General features: G+C 41.5%; 1 protein-coding gene across 1 annotated transcript in view; it reads right to left on the bottom strand.

Annotated features, from left to right (window-relative positions):
• LOC310939523 (glutamate receptor ionotropic, NMDA 2C-like) overlaps window positions 1–17,410 on the bottom strand; it is a gene marked incomplete at both ends in the record, with an annotated part of 36,693 nt that overhangs the window by 15,584 nt on the left and 3,699 nt on the right. Inside the window, 5 exons of the mRNA XM_083904291.1 lie at window positions 4,458–4,669; window positions 8,566–8,680; window positions 9,374–9,714; window positions 9,832–10,020; window positions 10,528–10,593. Coding sequence (XP_083760417.1) covers window positions 4,458–4,669; window positions 8,566–8,680; window positions 9,374–9,714; window positions 9,832–10,020; window positions 10,528–10,593 — 923 coding nt within the window. The remainder of the gene's footprint in view (window positions 1–4,457; window positions 4,670–8,565; window positions 8,681–9,373; window positions 9,715–9,831; window positions 10,021–10,527; window positions 10,594–17,410) is intronic.

Here is a 17,410-nt window from a genome sequence, read left to right as displayed (position 1 = left end):
TGGACCGCAGAGAGTGAACAAGCAGGATTCTCAGGTGAACGGTACGAGAGAAACACAACCGGATGAGGGCTGACAGAGTCATTTAGATCGGTTCTTACAGAGTTGAGGAGGAAAAGAAGGGCATGAGGATGAAAGGAAAAGGAAGAAAAATGATTTTTGAAAGATGAATTAATGTATAAAGTTACTGGACTCATGTATGTATGCTCGTACATATACTAAAGGTAATGTCGTAGGCGACAGTAGAGTGAGTCATCTTTCAACTTGAAGGTTGTGAGTCTCATTCCCAGCTCCGCTAGTCTACATGCCGATGTGTCCTTGGGCAAGACACTTGACGGTTGTGTCGGCAGCGTGTGAATAAGTATAAAAGATGAGTGACTGGCAACACTGTAGTGTAAAGCAGCTTTTGAGCGGTCATCAAGACTAGAAAAGTGCTAAATACAGACCATTTACGATCCACGTGGAAACAGAAACAAACGTAAATGAAATGTTTTCTCTGAAAATGGCAAGACTTCATCCACATAAACCACCCCCAATACGAATAGTTTTGGCCATACAGTCTATGCTTTTTACTGTCGCTGTGTCATATATAAATTACTACAATGACTATAAACCATTCCTGAACTGGTTAATATTTTCCAGCTGCTTGTCGTGCCGTGCCATACTTTGTGTGGTGTTCTGGGCCCGTTCGTCAGCTCAGCTCTTTGGCAAAAGAGGCCGTCGTCTGTCCAAAGAAAAGCGTTTTTAATGAGCAGGACCAAATTTGTAATCATGCTAAACATCTGCTCTGCAGGGAAGCTGCTCAGACAACACGGCAAGATTAAATGATTTATATAGCTGCTGTCTTCTGTCCCTCCGTGTTTCCTTTTCCCCTTTTGTTGGTCACCGTCCAAATGGGGCACGCATGCCAGCCAGGGAGAAACAGTGAAAGAGAAACAAGGATGATAACATTGTCCCATGCTATGACAGATGTCCCCATATTGGACAGATAAATCTTCTTTTCTGGCAATCACTAATGTGCCATTTCACCCAACAACAGCCGCCACATATTGTATATCTCTTTCTGTAATTAACATGCAGGCCACAGTCACACAGCTCAGATGCTTACACAATCAGACACAGGTTTTGTGTGGACACAAACGGTTTTTTTCACTGGAGAGGGCTAACAATTACCTGGCGAGACAGCGAACGGCCCATCACTGATGGCTAAACCCCATTGGTTTGGACCAATCAGCATTCTGTGAGGAAGGAACTGCTGCCAGCTACAGGCATGTTTTGGGTGCGGTGACACTGAGAAGTTACTGTTCATTATAAATATGAACAAAAGGATGAGCCTGGTATCTACTATAACAATGACAGGTAGTGATGATCCATCCAATCAAAGGCTAAGTATCTTTTAAAAGTGCCTGCTCTCCCAACATGCTTCTGCGTAACCAACCATTTGGCACTTGATGTGCAAAGATACAGCAAATATTTAATTATATATTTCATATTTACTTTCGATGTTTAATAGAAACATGATTTGGGGTGCATGGCACATTTTCTCATATGCTTCAAAACAAGCTGGTGTTGGCAACTCAATATTACATATACCTTGGTGAACACCACCATCCCTCTGCTACAAGCGATTATCCCATCAAGCATTATCTGTATTTTTAGCATGATAATGCATTTTGTCAAACATTTTCCGGGTGCTTCTTGGCCTTTTTTCGGCTAGGGGTGATTGCTCTATGACAGCTAAAATGTCATAAAAGAAATAGTCAAATCTGTACTGTTGTATTTACATTTCATCACTAAAAGTGCAGGGGGTGGGGTCCCTCAAAAGAATACCCCCCCCCCCCACGTAAGCTCTGCGTGTTGTAAAAGGTGACTAAAGGAGGACCATGTTAACAACAGGGGGCCGGATGCTGTTGGGTGGCACCAGCAGGGTCATTAAAGGCGTAGTTGGTAAAGGTGAGTTTAAGCCGCCTCTTAAATAAGCCTTGACTTGTCCAGAGCCCAACGTTATTGATGGGCATGCTGGTGATCCCAGTGCTGACCAGCACACTGTGGTGAAGAAGGCAACGGAACATGTTTCTTCAAGAACATAGTAGTAGCGTAGAGTTGTTAATTCAGAATCAGCTGTTTATCATCTGATGCTTTAATTGATCTCCATGAGACGGCATAGAAAAGCGTGTTTCTCTGCGGTGAGTGAGACGGTGATTGGATAAATGCAGCAAAAGTTAACTGCAGCAAAACTTCCAGGGAAGCTCAGAGTCTCTGAGAGTCAATGGAGCAGTGAGCAGGCGCAGACGCTGGGCTGATGCATGTGATTAGAGGAACTCTCTGATTGACAACAACAAACAGCAGCCTGTTGTCTGTTTTTATTTTTTTTGCTCCACAATATAGCCCTATTCTGTTTGTACAAAAAAGCTGTACATAAAACACAATTTTAGCATTTCCTTGTTCCAGTTGTTCATTCGCTCGTTCATTTTTATCAACACGGGTTTGGTCATGGGGGGGATAGAGCCTTTTCTACAAAAGGAATGGAGGGCAGAATTAATGTGAAAACAACTGGGCCAAAAAATCAGATCCCCTGTTTCAAAGACCAGCAACCACCACTGTTTGCCATGGTCTTGCTTTACTGCTACGTTGCTGTAGTTCTGCCTTGCCTTCACCAGTTGGGCTGTAAAAGGATTAACTTCCTGTGCAAAGAACAAAGTACTACGATCCTTAGAAATACAGAGAGAGTCGCATGAAGCTTATAATTAAAAGTTATGCACTGCAGCTTTGATTTGCTTTTAACACCAGACTGAGGTGTAAGCAGTGGTCTTGATCTCAATTGTAATTGTACCCAAATTGCATTTTAAATCACTGTGTAACTGGAACTCAAATTTATCTACAAAATTTGAAGGGGGATTTTCAATCAGTCTGGTTTCTGTCATCATCAAAGCCCCTGCTGCAGGTAAACAACACAGCAGCATGATTACACACTAACACAATCAATAACAGGGCTGCGACTTGAAAATCTATTAACTCTTGATAAAGGTATTCCAATCACAACATCCGAGTCACAGTCATTCAAAAGTCAATCGTCCACGGACAAACAGTCAGAAAGTCTCAAAAAAATATTTTCATTCAAACAAAAATGCAAAGGCTAATTTTAAATTCAGTAAGGTCAACCATAGACGACTTGAAATATGGTACATGCCTTTATATTATTCATTTATACACAATTCACTCTGATTCCTTATAATCTATTGACGAACAGCAGATTTTATGCACCGCTCTCTAAAATATGATCTAGGAGCAACTGGTTTGAAATACAGAGAAGCTGCAGAGAGAAAACTCATGCAACAATGCAGAGAATGTATGTATCACAATTCCAGAAATCAGAATTCCAGAAGGTCGAAACATCTTGATAACTAGTAATTGTCCAATGTTGTTTTTGTTAAATCTAAATGGCATGTTAAACCAGACAGGCTTAACCAGTAGTGTTTTAGCCCCCTTTGAGTGCCCTTTTTTCATTTTACAGAATAAACATGATTTTTATCAAGTAAACATAGCACTTATACATACAGTCAACAGAAAAGCTGCTTGTGTAGTTGACGTGGAACTCATTTTGTGTTCAGAATTAGTCGTCGGCTAAAGAAGGCGACTGTCGAAGGTTTTAAACGTGGACAGTGTCTCCCAGTGGGGGGGTTGTAAAATACATGATGTGTTCTGTCACAGTGGGAGCAATAAAGCTAAGCTGACAAAGTGGTTGATACGTTTCCAGATCTGCCGTTACATTTTACGACGGAGCATTGCAATGTATTTGCGCTGTCTGTGGTTGTTTGAACATAATGAAGACATTGTGTATTCTTGGCGAGCACCTGTTGTAGGTAGTCAGACATAATCGCTGTTTAATGGTTGTTTTTTTCGCCCATGCTGCGATCCGTTTGACACCAGAGGTGTGTTTTTAAAGTGCTTCGACGGTACACACACAATTACTCTGTGTTTAATGAAGCGCGGAGCTTTGCGGCGTCTGCTCAGAGCTAAACTGGGGCAGAGGAACCAAGAGTGTGAGTGCAGATGTATGTGTGTAGCACTGGGTATTATATGAAATGTGTCAAAACTAGTGCAATACAGGCTGTAGTTTTCTGAAGGCACTCCAAAAATGATTCTTAAAGCTGCAATGAATAACTTTGGGTAGTTTTTGTTGATGTGATTTGATTTCGCTCTGTTTGGCCTTCGTGCAAAGAAACGTTGCATAATTATTTGTATATCGTGAATTCTTTTTGAAAATGGTTTGTGTATATTCGGTCAGCACAGAGGCAGGTGGAAGGCAAGAAGCATTTATCCTTTCAAACGGCTGAATTACTTTTTGTTTGCACTTGTCTCACAATTTTCTCGCCACCATTTGGTTCATCACACTTGTCTCTTTGCATATTTGCGAAGGAAAAAAAAAAGAAGGGGGGTGTCGTTATTTTTGCATGTACCTCTCTGTGTGATTATACTGACGTCGGCAGGGCACTGTGTTGCGGACGCACGTGCCAGTGCCCGGGTCCACGTTCTCCACCATGACAAAAGGATGCTCCTCCAGCGTGGCCACAGTCAGGTGTCGATCGTCAGTCACGTGCTCTAGAAAGCTGCCGTACCGAGGCCAGACGGGATAGCGGACCTGCAGGATCCCACGGGCGTATGTGCCCACCTGGAGAAGGATGGTGAAAAGTGACATCTCATATAAGGATGACTCTTAGCAGTGACCTTAACTTCATGTCAGACCATATCTGTCTTCACTGCTTTTCACTTTCCCTATGAGATTTTTTTTCTCTCTCTCTCTCTCTGTCAAATTTTATTTCACAAAGGAAAATTAGCATCTGCTGACCTGGAGGAAGAGGATTAGAAGATGAAATGAGAGTTCATTAATGCAGACTGAGGAGACTTCAAAGTCTTTGAGTAAGACATATGAGACAAAAAAAAAGACAGGAACTGATTCAACAAGCAAACTGCAACTCATTAATTATGCATCCCTGCGTTTGTTGTCTTCAATCTGTGTTCATTTTGTGAACTGGAAAAAAAACAAACTAATTAGAATGTCACTGAACATAAATGGAACTATTCAAGTGATGAGTGTTGTTGATTATATGTACTGAAAATCTTTGCTGGCCCACTCTGTGAGAAATAATGGCATCTAATTGTAATACTGCTGTAAGATTTGCCTAAAGTCTACATTAAGGGCTTTTTCCAAATCCAAATCCAAATCCGTGCAAGACTTTTCAAGTTATGCTGCTAACAGACAGACAGACAAACAAACAAACACCGGCAAAAACATACACCTCCTAGTGGAGGTCAATAAGTCCACAGCCAGAGATGCTGACGATCATTGTTTACTATTGTAGAAAAAGCAACAGATTGAGCTTTTATAATGTAAGGGAGACTCATTTCTGACTAATGTCACATGACACAATGAAGAATAGCCTTCAAAATCTTCACTAAGCTAATGAGCCGTATACCGGGCTTAGCCAGCTTTCACTTACTGCATGTGAAACGCACGTCTCTGGAGTTTAATGAGACTTCTTCTTCACACCAACTCTTGATTAGTTCCTCGGCTCACTCGTACGCGCGCTCTTCCATTGTCATACATGGGTGATTTACAGATCTTGCGCTAAGGTACGGTGTGATGTGCGAAGACGGTGATTTGTTTCCCCGCGCCATCTGTGAATCTCCGAGATGCCACTTGTAAAGATCAGTCATTTCAAACCGTCTTTTATGCGACTCTCACATATGTTTTATCTTCTCACAGAAGCTGTCATTCCAAATCTGGAGTCAGACAATAAAAGATTGTTGCCGGTAAGGTGGTTGCTGTGTGAGATTAGGTGATTATGGTCATAAACTATCTTCGCTGAGAAACGTTTGCTCCCTGCAAAGTCACTGTTTGCTATTGACACAGGTGCCAAAACTGTTACGTTTAAGTCCAAACATGTTAGGTGTTGCATATGCGAGGTTAATGACACACTAATATGATGAAGCCCAAGTGCCTAACCCAGAGGTGTCAAACTAATTTTAAAGGATCCATATGTAAGAATGTGGCCAAAAACAGTTACTACATTGAAATTCAAAATACTGAGGTCTTTTAGGTTTCGTTTTTTGACATAACTGGCAACCCGTGGTTGCTCGGCAGCTGAGACTCTACTGACTGCAATGATTGGGAGACGGCGGTAGGTGGCGCCACATGCCAAAACATGATTTCAAAACATAAACATGATTTGCAGTTTGCAAAAGATTTTTTTGAATGCATATATTTTGGCTGTACTGTTGTTGTTGGTGAGTTCAGTTTGTTATGAACATTATTCCTGAGTCTCTGTGACATATTAAGAGGATTTTATGGCCAGTTGATTTAGATTTATTACATAATTCACCTTTAAGTTCAGGGGACACATAAAGCACAATTTGATCTCAAGTGGGCCGGACGAGTCAAATAATAGCATAATAACCTGTTAACAACAAGCATTTCCCTTTGTTTAACATTAAATAAAGTATCTTTTTACAAAACATATCATGAATAGCCTGAAATTTCTCGATAAAAATCAGTGCAATTTCAATAATATTATGCCCAAGGCAACCATTTACAAAGGCACAAAACATTTAGCCACAGGTATCTGCAACTTTTTCAGTGAAAATTTCACAAATTCATTCTGGGGGCCGGATTGGACCCACTAGGGAGCCGGTTCTGGTCTGCAGGCCGTATGTTTGACACCCCTGGCCTTGGGCTATAATCAGGCTGATGCTGTGTTGTAGACTGTTGAAAAGGTGCAAGGTTGTTGTTTTTTTGTCATTATACTTTATCCTTTGTGCTGCACAAACACAACTAAGAAAGATAACTAATAATTGCCAGTGGGTTCTTATGCATTAAGCATCCTATATTACACAGAGTGATCCAAATCATTGTTGATATGTTTATATATGCAGCAGCTTTTTGTGAGGTGGAAAAATACATGTGAGAATTACAGAAAAAGGATGAAGAAGAAGAAGAAGACCAAGCACAGAAATGGAATTTCCCCCTCTGTCCAAAATGCCTCTGAGCAGCACTCCTCAGCAAAATATCATGTTAAGTTGTCAGGGTGACAAGATAGACTTGAGAAGAACAAGTACACCACATCCTGTCATCTTTACAGATGAGTTACATCACACAAACAAGAGGGGAAGAAAAAGGCAGACACAGATCAGACAAAAACACAGAACCAGAGAGAAGATTCACTGAATTTGTGTCCTGGTTCATGTGGCATCTTTTTGTAGTGCACCACATCTGAACCTGAGAGCGTACGAGCAATGTGCAGCTGTTGGCTGCACGAGTGCGACATTTCAAAGCAGACCCCAATCGAGCGCGATTACGCGTCCGTGTTCCCGACACACTGACACACGCGTACATACACACCAGCCACAAGGTGACATTGATAAAGTAGGTTGGTCTTTCCGGGGAAGAAATAAATGAGTTCAACTGTAGCTGAGAGATTATGTTCAGGTCTCTCTGTGTAGTCACACTTTTTTCAATACACCCTCAGGCTTTGATGTGTGTGTTGTTACCTCGTAAGGACCTTTTCTAAAGGACCAGCAGTCCAGTTGGGCAGCAGCACATGGTTCTGATGAGGCAGAACTTAATTTTGGAGGAACCAGGGCTAAGATTTAAATTGCGGTCAGCTTAAGGTTAGGTAAAGCTTTACCTCGACTGCTCCTCAGCTGCTTTTCCTTAAACTCATCACGGAATCCCCCGTGCAACAGGCAAAATGTGTCGCCCTCAGATTATATATGTATTGCTAGTTCACGGGGAGAGGCGAGAGTTGGCACAGAGGGAGACACATGAGGCAAAGATACTGCATGAGGTGTCGGAGACAGGTACATAATGGTTTTCTAAAAACAACAGAAGGTTCTCTCTCTTGTCATTGGATTACTATATAAGCAACTGAATTTGCCGGATTGCCTGTGACACACAATTCATTACGGGCGTTACAGTGAAAGAGATTGTGCTCACACATTGGCTCATACCGTGTGTGTAAGGGATGCTATTTGGTAGGTCTGGTCCCTGTCAGATTTACAACCTGTGACAGTCATCTGTACAATCCACAACAGGCAATGTTGCACTTGTTTTTACAAGCTTACTACTGATGCTGGATTCACACATACGTGTTGCGTAATGCTTTGAAGGTGGGCGGATCTGGAGGTATCGATGAGAGGCGGGAGTTGCCAATGTTTGTACCATCTTTTTTGGGTGCACTTTGTCTGCCAAAAACAGATACCAAGGACAACAATCTTGAGCTAAGAGTCAAGCATTAAATGGGATTTGATTGTCTAGCTCCTGTGTTGGAATAATTATTTGCACAACATGATTTGATTGGCTGACTCGAGCTTGGAAAAGTAGAGCATTTCTCAACTTCTGCAACAACATCAGACCCACAGTGTGAATGAGAAGCGTTTCACTTGACGTGTCCGTCCGTCACGTACGAGTGAGTCCAGCATGACAGGTCTTTCTCTCTCTTTTTTTTCTCTTTTTTTTTTTTACTGTGCTGCCAGTCAGTGTTTTTTGACTAAGTTTCTGGTGCCACGTACCTTGTCCCAGAGTCTCTCCCGGTCCAAAGCGATGATAATCATGGATGGGTTTGAGAGGAAGCCTTGGTTGTTAAATGACAAATCTCTTTGTTCCCACGTCACGTTCAGCATGTGCCTGTGAGTCGCAAAAACACAAACTCAAACACATTCAGGGAAAGCACTGTGCTATGCAGTCAAGGAACTTTGATTCCACATCACACAAGAATTTGCATATTCATTGTGGCCACAATTAAACACATATAATTATCACCTCCTAATTAAACCCAAAGCTCCCCAGAGAGGGATTAATCTAATGTGGGAGACTGGAAGTAGTTCATTAGGAGATGGCAGAGGTGTCTGATTGGTGGAGGACAAGGTGATTTTGCTATATAAGTATACATCCGTGACAGACTGGCCTGTGAGTAATGAATCCATGGTAGATTTGCATTTCAGACCACATGCAAAAGAGGCTCAGACTACTTTGACTTTGATAAAACATTAATTGCGTCCAAATGAGCGTTGCACCTACACAGAGAAAAGCAATGGTGAAAAGTAAGGGCAGTGATTTCTGCTGTGAGACCAACACCGGCTTGAAAGTGAAACTGAGAGTAAGTGTGAACAGAGTGATCACAGGTAAATGTGTTATCGTTTTTCAAAGGTCAAAGTCTAAAACGCAGCTTTACAGGTTTCAAACAAAAATGGGGCTTTTCAAAGTGCTCCATTTTCAGCTCTCAGAAATGCTGCGGGAATGTGGGTTGCAGGCAAATCCAGAGCAAATTTGATTCATTTCTAAATGATAATGGAGTGTCCTGACTGAAGAGAGCCTCACCTGAACACAGTGTTGTTGTCTGAATGTTTAGCTGGCCTGTTGCAGTCTCCGTGTCCCTCAGGGATAAAACCATGCTGCTTCCTGAAGCTTTCAGTCCCCTTGGCTATAATGGCAACACCCTCTCTCACCCTCTGCCGCAAGCTTTTCCTCCACTGGTCTGTTATCACACCGATCACACCAACAGGGAAGCTGACAGGTGGAGGGCTGTCAGGGTTGCCCACGGCCAGACTGGGAAGGATCCAGATGTAGCCTGGCCCCAGCAGACCCACCTCTGCTGCCTGGCTGAACAAGTACTGTGCCTCCTCATGGGAGCAATAAGCCAGGAGGACCTGAGAGTCCACCTGCAGACAGGAAAAATAAAAAAAATCTCTCAATGGTAATTCACAGAAAAATAGGCCACCAAAGAACAAAAACTTCAGGTGATGCCTGATCCAGGAGCTATACGTGTCATTGTATACCTGCTGCAGCATGCGCTTGGTCCTCGCATCATTAGCCCCCACTGACATTTCCAGAGTCAAGACATCCTGTAGGTTCCAGAGGAAGTAGGATGTATCCGTGTAAGACTGAACTATATCCACAAAGGTGTCATATCCCGGCATCAAGCTGGTGATCACTGCAAACGCGCCCCAGTCATACTCCTCCATGAGCTGGAACAGGGATATACAGCATTCTGCAGATTATTTATTGACAACCGTTGCACTCGCAATAGTGTGACTGATGATGAGACCAACCTAACACTTGTTATTAAATCTCAGATGAAGGTAAAGGCTAATAAATGAACAGCATGACCTTCGATTAGAGCTAGGCTAGTTGTTTCTCCCTGTTTTAATCTTTTATGCTATGCTAATCTAGCTGCTGGTGCCGCAAATTAGTGGATTTCTTAAATAATTAAATTGAATTTTTCTTGTCTAACTAACTGTTGTTAACACAGAAAACAGAGAGTTAACCGAGACTCCGAGAGGGATTGAATTGATCTCTGAGTGAGATCAATTCAATCCCTCTAATCGCATTGCAATTTGTAAGATCCATCCTAAATATAGATTGTTTCCCTCCATGGCATTAACAAACTGTCAGACTTGACCCTTTCTCCACTTGTGTTCCAAATACTGTTTAAATGCTCTGATCTGTTTCATTCCAGATTGTCGTGTATGTACCTTGAACATGCAGAGGATCTGCTGCTCCAGCGATGCTCCCATCTGCAGAAACGAGGATCCCTCTGCCTGTACACAGTAAGAGAACATCATTCTCATGAAATCGTAAAGGTGATATAGGTGATGCAACAACATCATCCACCCTACTTTTACTCAAAGATGTTAAATGTTAGTTTTTCCTCTTAAAAATTTAGTAAAAGACATGGTTAACATGCACTTCTGACAGCACATCACAAGTTCTATATGGGCCTTCGGGTGAGGAAACAGAAGAAGTCTTTTCAGGTAAAATATCCTGAGCAATTCAGCACTCTGGAAATCTAAAAAATAGAGTTTCTAATTTACCACTAAAAAAGTAAACTGACAAAAGGCGTTTATGTGAACTCTGCTGCTGCTCAATTTGCCTAAACCTTTAACACGGTTACTGCTGCAGAATATTTTAATTTGGATGAAATCTGACCACTGGTAGGATAGTGCATTTTAATAATTTGATCCCTCGTTCGACTTGTAAAAGCATAACTGCGATAAGTCAGCGAGGCAACACGGGGGAACGGCCTTTTAAAACCAATTAAGTTGAAGAGAAGTGACAAAGAAGGGACTAACATTTAAGCAAGCTATGCTTGCACAAGGGTGAATGGAAGTTATTACACGTTTAAAGGGAAAATTCTGATGTCCTAGATCAGGGGTCACCAACGTGGTGCCCGCGGGCACCTGGTAGCCCGCGGGCAGCCAATACGGTGCCCGCGGGCGCACTTCACTTCACCTCACTTGCATGTATCCGTATGATCTGTCAGTAAAATATCTTTGATATTGTTTATAAAAAACTGGTAATCGTTAGGAGTAAGCACTGGAAGGAATGTGTATGCAGTTGAATGCATAATATTAATCATTTAAATGGTAAACAAACAAAAAAATATTATATGGTAGCCCTCCATATTATTTTTTAACCTTAAGGTAGCTCTCTGACTCAAAAAGGTTGGTGACCCCTGTCCTAGATCATCATTGTTGGAAAGCGAGTGTGTAGTACGTGTGAGAGACACAACGCACAACTGCTCGAGCACAGAACCCTGCAGCGAGATCGTTTCCACGAAAACAAAAGAGGTCTGATCGTCCAGATGCAGACGCTGTCTGGGACAAGTGTCTCTGAACTGCAAACACTTAGTTCAGTTGCTCTCTTTCTGTCATAAAGGGGCGGTGAATATATTTGCATACCCAAGTCAATGTGTATTTTTGTTCGACACATAAGATGGAAAGTTATTAGAGCCCATTGAGTTAGAGCCCATTGAATGTCCTTCAAAGATCATTCGGATAAAGTAGGCCACAGAGATGGGGGGAAAAAAGGGGGGGGGGGCGGGGTGATGGGAGAGGGACTGCTATGAAGAGAAGAAACAGGAACCTCATAGTTTCCAGGCTCCATCATCAGAGAACGACAATGTTAACCTTCTCTATCCAGAATTTCACACAAAACTGAAATCCCGATCCTCTGAGAATGATGGATGTCGTGAACGTCAATATTTTCATGGTCATCCATCGAGTTTGTTGAGATATTTCAGTTTAGGCATAGCCACGTGCAGAGGATGCTCACAGCGCAGAGGCTGAACTCTGGTGTAAACTACGACAGCAGAGCCAGAGAACTGTTCCACAGCCTGAAACGACCCGCGTCGCTCTGCTCTTTATAGATCGACGACCAATCCACAGCTTGTATTAGATCTAAAGGGCTTAACTTTGCTGTCAGGCATAATTAAATCTGCGATGGGAGCAGACTGAGCAGTGTTCAACACAAGTATTCTAAAATTGATTCACTAGTGTACATTGTGCTGGTGCAATAGGGTTAAGATCAGAGAAATATTGTCTCATTTTTCCTTGCTTTTTTTGTATTTATAATCCATAATAGCTCGCTGTATAGTAGAGAGAGCATATAGTGTTAAACTGTCAAGTGCCATTTGGGACCAAGTCTCATATATACTCAGGCTCTTCTCATCTGAGAGGTGACTATCTGTCATCTCTTCATCCTGTTGCTCTTCCCTCTCCCACAGCTCAGAGAGCCTGTAAAGCCCTTGAGAGCCGTGCAGCCCGAGGAGTACCACAGGAATATCACAGCCAGACTCTCCTTCACTCAATTTTACTAGTTTTTTATCTCCGCCTGAGCTTGTTTGAGACTCACCTCCCGAGGCACAGACGCTCCACCAGACCACTGACTGGGCTGTGCACCAAAATAGCTACAGAAATAGCAGTACACAACCATGTCAGTCTGCGAGTGAATGAATAAAAAATGCCTCTGGATCGGAAGTCCTGGTTAACTCTATGCTGTCCCACTTCAGCAGATAGAGAGGAGTGTTTACGTTAAAGAAAATCAAGCCGTTGAAATCCAATTAGTTGTTTTTGAGCAGTTAAACAAACAAACGATGCTGTGGCCATCTTTGTTAATCACTGTTTGGGGCAATTTTCATTTAGCGCTGCCTTTTAATTGTGGAAAAAAAAGTCCAAAGCAATCGTGTGTGAAGACATTGACTTTCCCTGTGAAATCATGCAAGAATTACCTACTCTTTCATGACTAACTCTTAACCACACACACACACGTATAAAAAATAACGGTCCCCACCCCATCGCTTCCCCCAACCTCCACCTCCCAGCCGTCTTGTTCTCACCACCTTGGCAATGTGGCTGTCACACACAGACGTAATTAGCAGTCCTGCTGCAGGAGCGTATGGTAATGTGACAGGGAGACGGTGGACACGGTGGCTGCTCGCACACTCCTCTCACTGGGGGGAAACTCTGTGCTTGAACCCCCCCCCTCAGTGGAAGGACTTGTGTTGGTCAAACAGGAGGCAGGTCATCGACACAGATGCTCACTCGTATGGACTCTTATCATATCCATGTCAATCTGCCACATCTTTGAAAAGTTTTTGTGCATGCAAGCTTCCATCTCTCCTTCATATTACATTTTACTTACACATAATACCTTTTTACCCTACACCCATAATACCCTGGCTTCCTATTAATTTTAGGAGTGATTTTAAATTATTATTGTTGTTTTTTTAAAGCTCTTAACAGTTTAGCATCATCTTACCTCTTGGAATTTGTTCATCCCGAGCTCTGAGGTCTAATAACGAGTTACCCATGTAAATTAAATCTGCTTTTAAAGACTCACCTCTTCTCCTTGGCCTTCACCTCAGGATAAAAATAGTCAGCCCTGACACTTCTTTGTAGTTTTTTACCATTTTAGGATTCTATTATGTCACTGTTTTACTTCTATTTTTATTGATTGATTTTATGTATTTACCTTTTATGTCACTGTGCCTTTAAATCTGTGAAGCACTTAGGTCAAAAGTTGACTTGACTTTTTACTCTATTTACATTTTACATAAAGTTACTTTCTTTAATTGAGGCTACTACACTATAATGTTCTTAACACATTACTGTCTCAGTAATAATATAAATGCTCTATAGTGTGTTATGACACAATTGTTTACATTTATGTCCTGATTTAACTGCTGTGTTATATATTTCATAATAATATTTGTGTTGTTCTTATGTCATTTTAGTGCCACTGGATCCTCCAAATTCCTTATACTGAGGACATGATGCTAGTGTACACTCCCCTTACCCTCAATGTTTGCCCTAAGGGGGTGTGTGCGATTTTGCCCTTATAATCAACCCTCAATGTAAAGAGCTCTGATGCGGGCTTAAAAACGAAGTGGAAGATAACATTACCCATAATGCTTTGCAAATTCAGCCACATCTGCAGAGGAACAATTTCGTATATAAAGTATACATTAGATACGATTATGGGTAATATACATTACCCATAATGCTTTGCAAATTCAGCCACTGCAATTCTGCAATTTCGTATATAAAGTAAATAATTTTAACTTATATATATATATATATATATATAATATAAGTATATTTTCGCAAATAAGCATGTTACAATGTCGAAATGGGTTGGAATATGTTGGTTTGATATATATCCAAAGGACCGTTGAGCTTTAAACACTAATGTCAGAAAATAACTGACGATTTATGGAAGCAGCTAGCTAACTAGCTAACTAGCTAGCTAGCGGCTATTTGCCGAGTGCTTCGAGAGAGTAGTAGCACGCTCCACCAGTAGAATTGTCAACATGTGACGTAGGTTAGCACGTGGACATATTAAGGGGGCGAAATGGGACGGGACACATTGGGTATAAAGACAGTAAGTGTTTCCTTTGATTATGACAAAATGCTTAGATATAGAAATATATTTGTGCGAACTGACCCTTTAAATAGAAACGTATTGGTCACACAGTAAACACAGTTTGTATCAATATTAGTTCAGCACAGTTCGTTCAGCTCCATTATGCCTCATTATACAGAGGCTCTAAAAGTGATGGATGTTCAACCATTCGGAGAAAGTTTTCCGTCTTCTCAGATAAACAATCAATTCCTCTTGCAAGAAAAATAACTTCAGTACTTAAACTACATTCAAAGCATTAGTAGTTTGCCTTATTGGAATTACTGGGCCATGCTGTGAGACTTGGAGGCTGCATGTCATTAAAGTCATTTCCTTCCTAGTGATAAAAAGCTGCTTGAAGTGGGAATACTGCGCTGCGGCTCTGGGCTCCTCGTGACCTGCTTCTGGAGTTTCTGGACCATGAGGCCAAACGAGAGCAAGAAGTGGGGGAGTTTTTGGAGATGGAGAGACAGGAATACGGCAGGAGAAATGAAGAGAGCGCGACAGTTTGAGCAAAGACAAAATTCTGGCGAAGAAAATGCTCCGTCATCTAATGAGAAACATTGCATCACTCTGGTCCAAGATGTGGCCTTAGACTGCAGCCAGGACTGAGACTATAACTCTTGATACTGTACATAATCCTCCTCTGACAGCTTCAAATTGTAATAAATGATGATATATATACTTGAATACTTGAGCTCAACATTTTCTTGGCCTCAAAAATCAATCGTGTTTACACTTAAAAGTTGCTTTTGTTTTTTTGTTTACCGGCAAACACATAAAGCCTGTCAGCCCTTGTTTATTCCAGACTCGATCGTTGTTTACATCAGTCATTATTAATGGAGGGAACTGTAATGAGCAAATTCTGGCTCGTGAGGGATTAAATGTCCACTCTGTGCAATGGTGACATTTAATAGTGCCGCACGATTACAGATAACAGTTGTCTCATGGTGTTAATTATTCTGTTCTCTCCCAAAATATTACTCAGCAACACAAATGTTTTTATCATCAAAACAAGTGCAGAATACGCGTTTTGTAAAGTATTTGATTTGATGGTTGAATGATTGTGACGATCTTGGAAGGTTTGAAGAGCTGTAGTGGAGTTTCCACATATTCCCGTTTGCTACAGTCCTCTCAAATGTGAGATTATTTATGAGATTATTTCATCAGCTACAAGACAAGTGCTCCTTTACTTTGCCATTTCATGCAAGTGACAGTCAAGTGTCTATAATGTGATTCTGCAGTGGGTACGCTCGTGTGTAGCAGGCATACTCTACTCTGTGTACACCCTACACACTAATACACAGGTAATTCTTGTTAATAGGATCAGTTCATCAATGATTTAGTTATTTTCAACTGATTTGTTAACATTAAGGATTTCACCAGACTTACGTATTGGTGCTCTGTCTCTTCTCAATCCTTCAGTTTACACTATTTCCTCTTTTGGTCTTGATATCCCGAGTAATTTTCCATTGATAACAAAGATAAAGTTTTCCCAGTTTGGTATGAAAGCTAACATATGTAGATTTTGTTGTTGTTGTGTTATTATTCTGCCTCTGTTTGGTCTTTGTAAACAGGAACAATGGAACATTATTAAAATGCTGCGTCCTTTATTTGAAAAAAAGGGCTCTGTCAAGCAATACTACCAGACCTGACAGTGGTGGGCGTGGGCAGGAAGCATTTATCCTGTCAAACTGCTGAATAACCAGGTTTTTTTGTGCACTTTTCATGAGCACTTATGAGTGTTTTCCGTCCTGTTTGCATCCATTCAGCTTTACTAGCGTAATGTTCTTGTTCCCTCTGTCTCTCATGTCGAAAAACAAATAATTTCCAGTGTGCAGAATTGGAATGTTGCTGTGTGTCAAGATCTAAACACCACAAAACGGAGAAACACAGAGAGCGAGACGTGTGGAGCTGATGGTTGTAGAACACGCTCAGCAATTTAAATGTGCAATTTGCATATTTTAAAAGTTACGCACTACAGCTTTAACTGGCCTACGTAGGGGAAAGTCTGTCTGGCAGTTGCAGTTTTGCCAAATTGAGGCACCAAGATGGGATAAAGATTGTGTTTTGGGATTAAACTTCATTGTGTGTACGAGAGGAAGGAAAACGGATTTAAATCTTAAATGTGGCACGAATGACACAAACTTTGTCTGTCTGTCCTCATACTTTTGGGCATGTCTCTGCACATTTCACCATATTTTGAAGAAGTTGATGATGCCGATTAGCATACTGAGCGTAAATCATTGATGACGTGCTCGTTTATCAAATAGTGAATGAATAGATTGAAGATGTCCATTGTTTGTTCACGCCCGTTACGTTGGTGGAAACCAAACCATTCCCACGACTCGACATCTGGATGCAGCACCCTCTAATGATCACCCGGCACACTGCAATGACTCACAGCCACGCGCACAATGAAAACACGCTCAACCGCTAATTTGCAGCTCCTCGGAGAAATATGTTGCAATATTATTTTTCCCTTTCACTCATAGGCCCTATTGAAAAAAAAAAAAAGAAGTATTTATGCCTTTTCTTCAGCTGTTCCTTGCACTTTCTCATTTCCTCCTCTTTGCCTTTGCTTGATGTATGTGCCGCCTGACAAAAGACGCATTTCCTCTCCTCCCTTCAATCTTTTCATCTTCGTCGCATTCCCTTTTTTCCTTGTTGTCTGCATAG

Source organism: Microchirus variegatus, assembly GCF_963457635.1.
Source record: "Microchirus variegatus genome assembly, chromosome: 17".
NCBI lineage: Eukaryota > Metazoa > Chordata > Actinopteri > Pleuronectiformes > Soleidae > Microchirus > Microchirus variegatus.
The sequence above is the reverse complement of the archived record's forward strand: the minus strand, read 5'-3'. Positions and strand labels throughout refer to the sequence as shown.